The 14,795-nt window shown below is 46.6% G+C and overlaps 1 protein-coding gene across 4 annotated transcripts; it reads right to left on the bottom strand.

Moving 5' to 3' along the window:
- Nucleotides 1-1,170: 1,170 nt before the first annotated feature.
- Nucleotides 1,171-14,669, bottom strand: ANHX (anomalous homeobox; the record flags this gene model as incomplete). Of its 4 annotated transcripts, none has more annotated exons than XM_083803927.1 (10): nucleotides 13,694-14,669; nucleotides 12,938-13,211; nucleotides 12,494-12,618; nucleotides 12,124-12,247; nucleotides 10,602-10,788; nucleotides 9,539-9,671; nucleotides 8,975-9,273; nucleotides 8,128-8,275; nucleotides 4,556-4,643; nucleotides 1,171-2,605 (listed from the first exon to the last, which is right to left on the bottom strand). In XM_083803927.1, exons 2-10 carry the CDS (start codon nucleotides 13,184-13,186, stop codon nucleotides 2,504-2,506), a joined length of 1,455 nt encoding a protein of 484 aa, XP_083660053.1. In that variant the 5' UTR covers nucleotides 13,187-13,211; nucleotides 13,694-14,669. The 4 variants fall into 4 exon arrangements, with proteins under 4 accessions (XP_083660053.1, XP_083660052.1, XP_083660054.1 ...); XM_083803926.1 differs by having other exon boundaries at nucleotides 8,128-8,278; XM_083803928.1 differs by lacking the exon at nucleotides 8,128-8,275.
- Between the last annotated feature and the right edge of the window lie 126 nt (nucleotides 14,670-14,795).

Below are 14,795 nucleotides of genomic sequence, written 5' to 3' on the forward strand. Positions count from 1 at the left end.
ACGTATCTGAAAGCAACAGAAAATACGTCTCCTTGTGAGAGGAGCTGTATTTGTAAGAGCTCCTGTACTTGAATATATCAATCTTCAACAGCAGGGAAGCGTAAAACACAGGCTTTCATCCGCATGTATTCTAATATACGATTGACTAGCTCAGTCATAATAACGGCAGTGACATGCCCTGTCATTAGCGGGGAGAAACAAAGTACCTTATGCGGCACCCCGCACAAAAGTCTGTCAGGATGCCGTGTGAGGGCTGCTCACGGGGGCTCCCTCAGCACGCCAGCCGCCTCGCTGCTTGGCGCACGGCCGCGCCTTACTCTTTCTGCCACAGGCAAGCAGAGAAGCCACAGCTCTCGCCCACCGCAGCGCCAAGCCCTAGGGGACGGATTTTACTCCGCGTGGCTGGGATGGCGCCAGCACCTCCGGCCTGCCCTGACCAGCCCCAGCCCCGGCCCCGCCGTCCCCTCAGCCGGGGCGGCCCCGCTCGCTGCCCGACCCCTCCCCCCCCGCCCCGCCCCTGCCGCCAACGGTCGCCGCGCGCCCTCTGAGGCGCCACGCGCCCGCTCCGCTGTTGCTATGGCTCGGCGGGAGGCGGCAGCCAATCAGGAGGCGGGGAGATAAATTTGTCGCTGTTGCTACGGCAGGGGGGCCAATGGAGAGGAAGCGGGAAGCCGGCCCGCGGCCGCCATGGCGGCGGGAGCAGCGCGGCGGGCTGAGGGTTCCTCAGCGAGCCCCGGCTTGGCGCGAGCGGACGGGGAGCGGCGGCGGCGGCGGCGGAGCCGGGAGGCCCAGCTGCAGTGCAGGGGCGGGGTGGCGAGGGACAGAGCGTTAAAAGGGAGGCAGCCCAGCGGGGCTGGGAGGGCTGGGATAGCACAGCCCTCACGGGTTGAGGTAGCCCAGCGCAGTGACGGCGCCTTTCCGCCCCGCGTTCCAGCCCCGGTTCGCGCAAAGCCCCATTGTTTAAGGAGATAAAGTGTGAACGTATATATAAGCATTTCCCTCACCAGTGTTCTGAGCACAAAGCATCCACCAAGAAAAGGGCATTTTATGCCAGATCCGGAGAAACGAGCTCTAGAAGTATCAGGGTCACAGCCCGAGTGCTGGGGGGTTTAAGAAATACTGTGTGTGAATAATCACCTCATACCCTTACCTTGAAAATGAACCCTTGAGAAAGAGTCATTCATAACCTTTATTTGATAACTATTACAAACAGTTCTGGAGGCATCTACTTTGTTCATCTCAGGGCAGTACATTTGACAAAGATTACCTCTTTCAAAATACCTTGCTATTTAAAAAATACCAGCAATAGTTACAGAAAGTACCCAAAAGGCTGCCCGATGACTTACAGCAGAAATTTTAAACCTGCATCAAAAGCCCGCTTTGCTACTCATACACAATTCTGCTTTTTAGTCTGAAAGCGAAGAAAAGGAACAGGGCTCCTGATCTGTGAGCAGCACAAGGCAGTGAGTGCGACAGGAGGCCTCTAGGCTGGGTTAAACACGGAAAAGCACTGGGCAAAAAGCACAGAGTTGCGCACATACCCCAAGTGGGTTGCAGCTGGAACTGCCTAACCCCCTGGAGTAAGTAGCCTTCAGCCAAATACAGCGTTAGCCCCTGCTCAAAGACGCCTAACTACAGTGTGCAGGAAACAGTTCGCACAGCTCACACTGCGTTGCAGGGCAAATAGGATGCGCTCACCTGCTGCTGCTGCGCATCACACTGCCGCAGACCACCTGAAGGGTGACACAATGGCCTGTGCAGTTTCAGCCCATCCCGATCAGGACACTGAAACGGATCAAGAGGCTCCCACCCTCTCCATTTATCCACCTTTTGCTGGCAATCAGATGCAGGCAGCGTTAGCTACCAATGCACTTGTATGCCCCCCCTCCAGTCCTGCAACTCTAGCACTGTAATTTCTGCCATGCTCCAATCTGTGTCACCCACAGCACTACAGAGCATGGAACATTTCAAAGTGATGCCCAGCAGCACAACACAAGTGCAGAGATGAGGAACAGCAGTGTTCTACCAGCACTTAGCCGAGTCCTTATTTTCCATGCCTGAGATAACCTTTATCTCATATCCAGTATCCAACTGTTGGGCAATGTAACTAAGATTTTATTCCTTCTGAGTAGAGTTTCACGTACCTTCATGGTGTAATGAAGGACTCTCACCTGACCAGTGCTATAGGTAGAACTATGCAACTGCCACAGAATCAGTGACCTGATATTTTAACGTTTACAGAGCAGCTTCAGACTGCTCTAGTGAAAACCTACAATCCACAATATACCTTTGGTTTCTTATATTCTTTGCAAAATTCTTCATAAAACTAAAACCAACTTCATAACTATTAGAAAAGGCCTTCATCCATCTACCTCATTCTTTCTGTTCCTCAACTCCATGTCAAACTCCTCATTCATTAAAAAAAAATAGTGAGAGAAAAACAGGAAAGAACAGGGTGTTTCCTGGAGAAGTGCAGACCACATTGAGCATTGCTGTAGGCAGGTCACATTTGTCCCCCAGCTGAGAATTCAAAGAGCAGCCGTGCTGCCCAGAATGTATCATCGGTTAATGGGTCACCAACTGGATCCACTGGATCCTCCAGCACCTGAAAGACACAGCAGAAGAATGAAAGCTTCACCAGATATGACCTTTAATGACACATTTGCTCAGTGTGGAAGAGCTCTTTAGGGCAGATGTACGGTGGCACAAGACTGTGAGAAGGGAGGGAATGTCAGTAGTGAAGGCTGTGCGCGTGAAGTGACAAAGTCTTCATCCCCCTCTAAGTTCAGGTGGAGTAATCCATCTGCACAGGGCATGGGTGTAAAAATGGCAAGCACAATCTGTGTGCAATTCGACCCTTCATAATTCAGAGAAAAGCAACTGCCTTCCTTCTGCCCAAAACACTAGCTTCTATAAAAGCAAGTAAACAACGGAGGGCAAAACCAGGATGAACTAATTAAGAAGGGAATGATCACCTGGACAAGGGAGTTCTATTCATGAAGGGAAAGGAACATCTCCAAAATCGGTTAACTGGTTTTTGTTGTTGTTTTGTTTTACTCTCCTTTTAATTTTGATGGGATATATGACCCACAAAGAACAAATTGAAAGTCATGTGTGGTACAGGCACTGTACAGCTGTGGTTCAGACATGGGAACCAAATATCCACATATCCCTGCAACAAGCCCAGGGAAAGGTGATCCTGTAAGAAGAAGCACACCCAGGAAGCCTGTGGAACGTTGTAAAAACATTTACCCATTCAAGCTCTTCCTTTTCCTACAGCACACATTAAAATTTGCAAAAAAAAATTACTCTTCTGAATTCCTGAACTGAATAACTATTACAAAGATTTGAAGATGTTGCCTTCTGACATCTGCAGGCATCACATGGTATCTTGTTCCCCATACCATATTGCACCTAGTGTCATGTTTCTATGCAGTTACAAAATCAGTGCCTAAATCCAAAATAGCAAGAGGAAAACACTAGCTACAGAGACTGCATACTCTGGAAATCTTAGAAAAGGCTCATTCATTATTAATGCCCAAAGCTTTCCTACTCATCTGGCTCCCATTATGGCTGGTAAAAAGGCCACTTTCCAAGATACAGATCTTTATATTGATGCTTTCAAAGGCTCAAAAGAGGTTCTGTTACTGCCCTGAGAGCTGCAGCCGCTTCCCATAATGAGGCCAGCAGATATGGTCTCCTGCTTTTCAAAATCTCTTTCAAAAAGGTTTTCTCCAGCAGCTGACATCGCAAGAGAAACAGAAATGGATGCTAACTCGTTGGTAGACCAATAGATTTGAAGCCAAAAAATAAACTTAACGAATAGCTTAAGCTACAGTTTAGATAGGGCTTTCTTGAGTCCTATTTTTAAGTAACAGTTAATTCATAGATGTGCTCCCATTCCCTTGAAAGCAGAACATTTCTAGTTTCTATTCTCTGCTGCTTTAAAAGCACCAAAAGAAGGCATACAGTTTGAATCCTGATCATGGAAGGGAAGTTGCTTCTTCTATCATTTCCTATAACAACACTGCTCTGTACACTACTCTCAGCCATCTCAGAGAGTAGTGTACAAAATCTCTTTTCCTCAGTAGTAACACAAACTCAAATTTAAATTACATTAAAGATTTTAACAGGTTTCAAAGAGCTGAGTCTAATTCTGCAAAACCTCTCAGAAGGGAAGGACCCACAAGAAACCATCTTCCCATCTTCTGTTTTTCACAGTGCTAGGTGAACCCTCCGTTGCTCAAAATTTAAATGATACTTTGGATCTACAGAGGTTGATTTGGCCATCATTGCAATGACGTGTTTAGTAAAATCAAGGTCTGATAAGCAATTAAAGTGACAAAACCAAAAAAAATCCTCTTCTCCTAGCATCCCAGCATCTGCTGGATGGTACTCAGAGAATGCCAAGCTTACTGATTCTAAAGATATGCTTAGATCGTGTATGTTTCATACAATATATGATGTGAGATTTCACATCTCCTGTGAGTATGCTACAGCAGGAAGGTGTGTGTGGCTGAGCTCTCTTCTCTGAACATTAGGTGCGTTCTCTTACCTGGCCTTGTCCCATGGCTTGGCTTTCTTCCATGCGGGGTGCAGAAACAGGTGGGCACTGAGGCTTGCCAGCCACAGTCTGATGGGAACTGGAAGAAAATATGATTATTTACAAATGCATTTGTATCTATGCCCTACTTACCACTTACTGCAGTCTGGCAGCAGGACGAGAGGGGCTGCTGACAAGACTATTCATTGAAAAGATAATGAGTTCTGTTGACTACAAACCTGTGTCATTTCTTCAAATTGTCACAGACTGAAAAAGCAGATTGTGCAATGAGAGGACTAGCCTGACCAGCAGCAGTATACAGGACTGACAGCTCCATTTGCAACTTGCCTTATGCCCCTAGAACATTCTCCATAAACAAAGAGATGTCTACCAAAATGTCTCTCTCCTGGAACATATTTTAACACCAGAGGTCCTCAGAGTCAAAACATACAAAGGTGGCTTTAGACATAGCCACAACATTAGCTATAATTCTACTACAGCTTTTCAAGGCCATCAGCCGACAGTCTGGGGACATGGCTTCCCCATCCACACCTCTCCGGGGGCTCTGCCAACGTCTGAAAAGAGTCTGCAGGCACTGGGCCAAGTAGGAGACACTGGGTACTCGACGATGGGTTGCCCTTTGTCACCAACTCTGTATCTGTACTCCAACAACACTGCCCATACCACGGCCAGGAATACCCCAGGGTATGAATAGCCATACAAGCCCAGACCAAAGGAATCAGCTAACAGAACTTTGGAAAAAAGTACAAGGAACAGGGTTGTTTCTTGTCAAGTTGCCCTTCCTTGGGATCCCCTCCAGGTTTCAGCGATCAGTCTTGGGATTCCTCTGCTGGAGGCTGCATTCATGCAGTTACATTTACTAATGACAAACAGACTCAGCCCCTACCCCCACAAATTCCTCTCATCCTTTTTCATTGCCCACTTACACTTTGACATGCACAACACCCTTAGCAACAAATTCTGTGATTTAATTATGCAGCATGCAAAAAAGTAGCCTCCTTATGCACATTTGAAACTTGCTGCCTGCCAGCGTCATGCATGTGGGGTTATCTGGGGTGTGAGCCTCATGGCAGGAGGATTCCTACTGTACTGAGCTGGCATTCCAAAATGCAGGAAGAATTGGTAAGCTGCAACAAACGTCTCAGCACTGGTATTTTCTAAATCAATAAGCTGGCTCATAAATGCAGTCTGTCTTGCTCTATAGAGTTCAGTGTGCTTTTCTGCTTGAAATGTGAGGCACAGGAGAGCCATATTCTGCATGAACCATTAGCCGGGCTACATTCCACCTGTTCCAACCAGAAGAATGAAGAGGATAAAACAACACTATCTGTAGAGGCAAGCATCTGTTTGGTGCCCCACCGGGCCCTCCAGTTCACTAGCTGGATCACACTCTCCTGTCAGGCAGCAGGAGCAGATGGAGACAGTCAGCTCCCAGCCTGGCTCCCCCTCACACTCCCACCTCACAGCCCTGCGGAGCGGCGGAGCGTGAGAGGTTTGGATACAGCCCAAGTGCGTAGGACCAACTGGAAAAAGCCCATAAAAGAAATAAACTGAAATTGGTCTAATAAGCTTTCAGGGCAAGTCCTTTCCAGGTGAGCACCTTTAAAACGAGACATGCAGATCAAGGTTCCTTCAGCTGACTTGCAGCTCTACCCTGGCACTTACAAAGCAGACCGACACAGGCACTGGCGAGGCAGCGACTGTCATAGTCGAAGTCCACTCCAGATGGGTGACCCTGGATAAATAATTTCCTTCTGTCTGCTTTACTTTTATCACCAAAGCAGGGATAGTTTCACTGCCCTGTCTTTCCAGGATAACACCACTCATCTGCCTCACCGATTAAGCTGTAGGCTCCTTCTTAAGTCCCTAGATGAGTGATGCTCATTGCAACATTACTGCTAAAGATGACTCAGGTGACACAATACTCCTCTCTAATCCAATAAGTCTGTTAGAGGGCACTGCCTGGTAACAGAGGTGATCCTCCGTCATTGCCCATCACTGCGCAGTGATCTCACCCAAGACTTCCCGCCCAAGGTCTGCTGGCTCTCTAGAGAGAAACTGCAAAAAGGTCCGGGTGAGGTTGCAGCCTAAGCCTCACTCACTCCTGAAAAGATTTAAGTTCCATAGCGTGAATGGTATTTTGGGGAGTTCAAGGTTCTGAGGGGAGATGGACCAGGCCACTAAACCAAGTAGGGTCTACAAACAGAGTTCAAATAACTGTATCCTCACCAGAAGGTGTCGATGAAGCAGCAAGTCCTGCCCCTGCCAGGAACATGATAAAGGGTGTATGGATTCCTGGCACAACTGACATACCCAACAAGGAGACATTCACCATAGATTTCTTCTAGTGGTGGAACATACTTTAAAAATAAACATGAGCTCACTCTAGAGTCAGAACATGCAATTTTACATCCAGCCAAAATATTGCCAGCAATTCCTCACTCGTCTTTCATAATCCTTAGCCACAGTTTAAAACTGCAAATCCCAAAACACAGGCTGAGGTGGGCTCACAATACCTAGACCTGGGTTCACCCCAGCAATTCCAAGAAGGGAGTCTGACATGAATGTGAACAACTGTAGGCACCAAGCCAACTGGGAAACAGAGGTAAAAGGCAGAAATGTTTATAGCAGGGAACTAACTGGGAGGCAAAAAAAAAAAAAAATCTACTGATCTCTATCTCCAGTGAATCACTGCCTTCCCTTGTCGCTTTGACAAGCCACAAAGCCTCTCCCTGCCTCTGCTTCCTCATACGTAAAGCTGGAATAAAACTGCTTCTTCTGCCTACCTCTTTGACACATTATTGACAGTGTCACACTAGCACAAATGCTGGACCGGGTCAAGCAAAAGGGTTACAAAATGGTACTACTACTCCTGATCTGTCTTGTAGATCACCATATTAAAGGAACTTTATAATCTCTGTTTTGCAGTGTTTATTTTTATGTAACATTATGGAAGTTGTGTAACACATGGAAGATGGCACGGATTTTTGTTGTTTTGCATTCTGTGAATTTATCTCAAGTCCCAGAGAAAACCTGCTGTCTGAAACATTCGGTACAGGTGGAAAACAAAAAGGCAGAACAGTGACTGTCTTTCTGTCTTCCAATTTGGAAAGCTTGCACTACGGAATAATCTTGTCATGAGGTTATGAAGCTACAAAAAACTATTTTAGGATTAAGTACAGGCCCTACCAACCCAGCCTGCAGGGTCAGCTCTCACAGAGATCAGTGTAAGTTATGATTTTCTGCCAAAAAGAAAAACAGACAAATGGCTTAGATGCCAAACCTGCTTAAAAGAGAGGGGTTCGTGATGCTGGCCCTGAATCTCCTTTGTACTAACTACCTGTAAAACACAAATACATTTATGCAGCATCACCCATTTCCAACACAGAGATAAAAATATCTTCAGAATCTGATGAGGACAAGCGTAGAGTCAGGCCCCTGGAACGAGATGCATTACCACACTTTCTGCAGCCCTCTTCAATAGGGGAATCAGGACAAGGCTAGATTCACAACATCATTGTTAGTCCTGCCTTTGAGAAGCCCTGTGCTTTCCACTCCTTTACCTGTGGGGAAGAATAGTCTCCAGGGTCCCTAGCTGTCCTTCTCTAAGGGTGAAGCTTTCAACCTCTAAATCTGACTGCCGAATGATTCTTCCTGAACTGGCCTCAATAAAACCACCTTGAGGGACTCTGCTCAAGGGAGCTCTGATACCTGCTGAAATAAATGTTCGTATTAAAGACAATTACAGATAACATGACCTCAACCTCTGACCCAGCTAGTCCCCCCCTCTTTGCTGTGCATTCACCAGAGGTTGTGCAAGTAACAGTCACAGCACCTTCCATTCTGTAGACCTATAGCAAAAGCAGGTGTTAAGTATCCTATCAAGGCTATTCTGAAGAACAGGGACAAGAAAAGAGATGGTGGGAATGCTGAACAAGACAGGATAGGAAGGAAATGGAGAGAGAAAAAGCAGGAAGAAGAAAGGCAAGTGAGAAAGCGTTGCTGAAGATGAGCACCATGCTTCCAGCATCTGCTCAGGCAATCAGCACTTGCCTCTGAAGAATTGTCAGGGGTTTAAAAACCCAGAACCCTGCTAACTGGCAAGATGAGCAGACAGCAGCTGAATGGACTCCTCCAATGGAAAAGCTAAAAGAAAGTGCTTTTCCACCTTGCTGGAAAAGCACTATCTTAAGGAGGAGTTACAGTCTTAGCAAGATAGTAGGCAAGAATGTCTGGTTCAATACCTTAAATCAACAGGTTTTCTATGCTATTATGGGAGCTGAAGATAAGCCCTGCTCCCACTTGTCATGATGTGGGAGAGCCATGTAATTGAACAAGCATGTTTCCAACAAAGGGAAGAGAAGCTTGAAAAACTCTTACGGGCCATAATCTGGGTTCATTTTTACTAACCTTCTATATTTGGGGTCCACATGGAGCCAGAGACTCCTGTGGTGCTGGAAGGGGCCTGCCACGTGGCCAGACGTTCACCTGGGAAGATAAGGGACCCACAAGAGCACACAACAAAGTTATCCAGCTGGGGGCCAGCATCAGTACTGCTTGCTGCTTCTCTGGGCTGCAGGACGGCAGAGTTAAAGCAGGTTCCTGGTTCCAGCACAGCCTCACTGAAAAAAGCTACGGGTTGTTCAGTGACGTGAGCCATCAACGCCTTGCTTGTCCTTGCTTCGCACAGTGCGCTGCTCTGAATAAAGCTGCAGTGATGGAGGAAACAAATTAGCCAGACATATTGCTTTTCAAAGAGAGGAGACACCCCAGCTCAACCTTTGATTCCTGCCCTTGGCAGGTGGGAGATTAACTACAAGATGCTCCACCTGCCTGAAACTGGACATGGACCATTCCCATTAAGACTCCCTAAATAATGTCCCCTGAGAACTGAAATGGAAGTCAGTTCCATGACCAAGTTTAAGGGATGCTTCATCTCTGAACCGTTATTGTAAAGACTTTTTCATACATCACCTGGATTCCAGCATCTTTAAATACATTCCTTCTGGAGACTTATCCAAGTCTGTAGCTGACTGCTCCCACCCTGGGTCACAGGGCATGAGGTTTATCCCTGTCTGCTCAGAGTTGATGCCTACATAAGATCCACCTGAAAAACACAGGCCAGGCAGGCAAAGGAACACTAACAGTTACTCCAAAAAGCAATTAAATAACAGTCAAATTTGTGAAATGCAGCAAGGCCCTCTTTTTCCCCATGACTGAAGTTTGGTCAAGCTTCTGTGAAGGGGTACAGAAATACTGGGTTTTACAGGAGTGAACTGGAGCTCAGAGTGACCTATCTGCATTGTAATAATCCCCTTCATGTTCTGGGGAAAAGTTTATGAGCTATTATTGTGTTCCTTTAAGCCATCGGTATTTGTTGGCTTTGAAAGGCACTCTGCATCCAATCCAGCATTGGGAAGGCTACAAGACAGACAGAAGCAATGTGAAAATGGCCAGGCAGGCAGAAGGCAAGGTGCTGTGGCTGTGATGCACTGGATCCCTGCTACATGTAGAAAAAAGCAGGTGTCAACATCATTACGTGAACACACCGGCATCTCTTTCATCCTCTTCAACAGACAGTAGTAAATGCTGCTAACAGTGGTGATCATTGAGATCAAAGACAAAACAGCAAGTTGTGAATTATTGCTAGTCAGTCACTGAAAGAAAGATGTGACTGATACACAAAGCGCAATCATTTTGGTCCCAGACCAATCTGCAAATTCACATCCTGATCCCAGAGGCTGAGAGCTAAAACCTACTGCCTGACATGTATTTGTTTTCATTTGGTGCCCCTTCTGAGAACAGTGTATCTTTTCACCTGCCCTTGCGCAATCCTTGTCAAAGCTTGCTCCTCCTACAGTGACAGCCTCGAGCCAAGCGATGAGGCACTCCACTGAAGCAGAGTTCTCCAGTGGCCACTTGATCCCTCAGCATATAGATGCTGTTTCTGCAGAAGGAATATCCTTCTCTTCCTGAAGAAGTTTAAAATTTTTCAGCTTTCTGGACCGCATCCCAAGCCCATTAGGAAGAGACAAACCTGCAGTTTGTGGAGTGTAGGATCCTCTATCCTGCTGCTCCTTTGCATGGTGTGTCAAGGTCCCCTCAGGGCACAAGTAGTTAAGCTTTTCCTCACAATGGATACGGGATTTTTGACGTCGTCGATAATTTGCAAACCAGTTATAGACCTGAGCTGGCTGCAGGTTCATGTCCTGAGCCAATCTCTCCTGCAAACCAAGGGGGGGGGGGGAATCAAAAAGAAAAAAAAGAGTAAACCACATCCAAATAGTCAGGCCTTTCCCTTCAGTTCCAAAGACAGCCAGACAAATGAGCTTTCAAACACACCGGAGACATTTGTTCTCTAGGTCTCCAATAAGTCTACGTGGATGCCATTAAGGAGGCCGATTTATAAACTCAAAAGAGTTGCTGGAAAACAGATTTCACCCTGCTCTCCTAGACAATCTGTTTGTTAAAGGAAACCATTTACTGTTATTTTATATTGCTATATTTAAACACGCAACATGCTGCAAAAACCTCAGCAAAGTATGCTCTTTCCACAGAATGACAGCTTCACATCACTTGCACGACACTAATGGCATCAACATTAATGCATTTACCACATTAAGTAGTTTTCACAAACCCTGAGCAGCATAAACATCTGCAACACATTCACAGAAATAAATTCTGCTGTATTAAACTACTTGTTAAATAATGAGATGACATAAATGAAGAATGTATTGGGAAATTAACATACAAATTATTATCATAACCTGCGCTATTAAGTCCCAGAAGGTCAATCTCATTATGCTCCCAATTCAAATTTATATTTTTTTTAATGAAAATTTGGAAGTTGTTGCTGCTTTGTGAAAAGGGTATGAAATAAACCATCTTCACATTGCAGAACAATTCACCAGGTCATCCTGCATCATGTAAGAAGGGTATTGGAATAACTGAGCACCACAGGAGCAGACTTTAAAGTCTAAAGCTTTTACCTTGCAAAATAGTAACAAATAAGGGTTACTGAATAAATTCACATGTCACAGGTCACTTTCATTATAAATCTGTCCCTGTTCAGGTAAGGTAGATAACTGCATACATCAACACTGCCTTTTTTTTTCTGTCCTCAAATTCTATGAGTTTAATGTGATAAATTAGTACAAATATTCTGGTGAGCAAAATGGAATTGCATATAGGCTACAACCCAGTCAAATCAGAACTACGTATCACTATAATATAGCCCTTCTGAGTGATGGTTATTTCCCTGCCTGTGTTCAGTCACTACAAGATTAGACCTGCTAAAAAGCCCAGCAAAGAACTTATTTACCCTAATCTTTTTGTCCAAGGCAAGCAAAGTTACTTAGCATTAACTTAATTTGTTATTTTTAATTTTTATTATTACTATTTTTTTGAAGGAAACCTTTAGGGAAAGATCAAATATGGGGAATTCCAGCCCCACTGGGCTTCTGAAAACAGATCTAGAATGAAACCAGCTATAGATCCCTGATCACAGAACGCTGTTTTTCTGTGACAAGGACACTTGACTGGAAGAAGCATATCCTTACCCGTTGTTCCTTGTTTGGATTTGTTGTCACCTCTGCAGCAAATTTGTACAGTTGCTGGCGTACTTCATCTGAATAGTTTCGATTTTTCAAGCCCTCAGGACAAAGGGAAATAGGTGGAGGATTCCTGTGCACAAGAGAGAAGAAAATAAGGATTCCTGTACATACGAGAAAACAGGATCAGGAAAGACCCCAAAAGATTCATTCATATTTAAGGGAAATATTCTTACATTGCCCCATGAGGCCAAAACCCCAAGAAAAAACCAGCTCCCAGATGCAGTCATTTTGAGATGTGCAGCCTCTGAATCTCTACCCCCTGCACATAAATATTACAGCAGAGAAGAAAGAACTGCTTTCTCCCATGCCATGGTACCTCTTCCTGCAACGAAATTTCTGCAGTGGTGTCAGAAAATCTCTGTGGTGTTTCTCCATAACCCTATGGTAGTGAATCTCATGCCAAAGTTGCACCAGCTCCTCCTTCTCTTCTGCCCTGCAACACTAAATCGGAATGGTATGTTATAAGCCTCTATCACAGTAGTCAGAACAAAATCCTGCTTTCACAAACTACAACCAACTGCAGGATAACCCAGTTACCTTTTTCCCCTTGACTGTTTAATTGTAACTGCCTGTAGCAGAGGCCTTACCCTGGGTTTCAGGTCAACCCATCCACACACATCACCTCCCACTACTGGACACCAGCTGGAAATGCTCCACACACTGCAGATTGGGAACCTCTGTTCTAAACCTAACAACTCTAAACCCTATTTTTCTGGCACTGCTTTTTGTTTCAATGAAGCAAGGAAGAACACATCCCTACCTCCAGGAGCTTGCAGGCTGTGTCATGCTGCCCGCTACGGATGTGAACAAACACACAAGCTCGGACAACGTGGATGTTAGTGAGAAAATGCTTCTTTTGTTTGCATCTCATCATGGCCCCAACCAGCTTCTCCAGATTAGGGGATGAGCTCTGGAGGTCCTGGCAAAGCTGCCCTGCTAGCTCCAGCAGCTTGGTGGGTGGGGGATCCTTGTGTTTGTTTCTGCTTAACATGGCCATGAACCGCTTCATCCTGATGTCCTGCTAGAAGCCTTTTCTATGCAATGCAGAAAATTGTGGTTAGATAAAAACTATTATCTCTTACTTTTAGCTCCTATGGTATGCATTAAAAAATAAAAAAAATAAAAAACCAAAACCCTCTCGGAGGCCAGCGCAGGAGGGCTGTAGGAAGCCAGACTCTACACTGCTCCTGCTCAGCTCTTACTTGTGGTGCACCCCAGGGTGCTGGGAGTGTTGACAGCTCTCCACTGCCCCCAGGTCCCTGCTCTAATCCCCATCCTCAAATTGGGCACCCCCCTCCAAGCTTCGACAGGGAACACTGAGACTGCTACAGCTGAAGCCCGGAGCCATTCTGGGGAAACAAAGCAGGGTGTTCTCCAAAACAAGGCCAGGCATTACAGCACAGCCTAACTCGGACCATCGGGGCTGTTTTCGCCCCGTTTTCCTTGGGGAAAGGAGACCGGCACGATGCTCCCGTGCCCCCATCCTCCGGGCCAGGGGGGAAAAGTTGTTAAATACCTGCGAGCTTGAGGAGCAGGGCGAGGAGCAGGGACACCCCTGCGCCCTCCCGAGGTGGTGGGGAGCGAGTGGCGGCCCCTGCCTCCCGCTGCAAGGCGCCAGGCCCCGCTATCTGCAGGCCGGGCCCGGAGGAGCCTCCCCTGCTGTCAGCCTCCCCGCGCAGGCAGGGGGAGGCTCACCTGGGGCCGGCCTCCCGCAGGCGGGGAGAGCCTCCAGGACCCCGCTGACCTCGAGGGCCCCAGGCACGGTCTCCCCCTCCCCTTCCCTCTCTCCCCCAGCACTCGCTTTGACAAAGCCACAGCTGCCCGCACAACTACGTGCTCATAGTGAAGTTAGTGAAGTGGGGGTAGAATAGAGGGCAGCAAGATATTTTTATAGGAGGGTTTCTTTTTTTTTTTTTTCCCCCCTTTTTTTTTCCCTCAAGATGTTAATGGGGATCAGACATGCCCGGATAATTTTCACACACTTGAAGGAACTGAAAGAGGAATGCAACTCAAACCCATCTTTTCTAGGTGGGTCCCATCTAATAACAGATGAGTCATTCCATGAGATGAGCCAAAACTGAAGCAGCCATGATTTTCCTTGAATCAAGTCTGAACAGCAGTGTGAATGTGCCAGCCCTCTGCTGACTCTGCTACAGCGAGCACAGCCAGGAGCACTGCCAGCAGCAGCAACCGCTGTGCAGCAGGAATGAACCACCACCCACACACCGTGCTGCCAGCCGCAGGCCCCAAACCCACCCCAAATCCACATTTCAGTATCTGGCTCCATGGGACGTATGCTACCTTTCTCTGTAAAGACAGACTGCGTATTTGACTGCAGGCATCTGCGTTTCGCTGCATACAGACATCTTAAAATCAGAATCCCCCTTTTCCTTCCCTCAGTTGCCTGTGAATCCTCCTTTGGCTCAGATGCCAGCCTAGCAGGATGGTAACTGGCTCCTTGCTCCTGCTGTGTGACACCGTTCTACACCCTGTGCTGGAGAGGACGAAGTCCCACCACTGGACTCTGAGCATTTTGTTATCATGCAGGACTTAAGAAGCAGTGTTTCCTTTTGGTGATGTTCTCCTTTACTCCCCAGTTCTGTCCTGCTGTCTGGAGT

This window comes from Anser anser (assembly GCF_964211835.1).
Source record: "Anser anser genome assembly, chromosome: 18".
Classification (NCBI taxonomy): Eukaryota; Metazoa; Chordata; class Aves; order Anseriformes; family Anatidae; genus Anser; species Anser anser.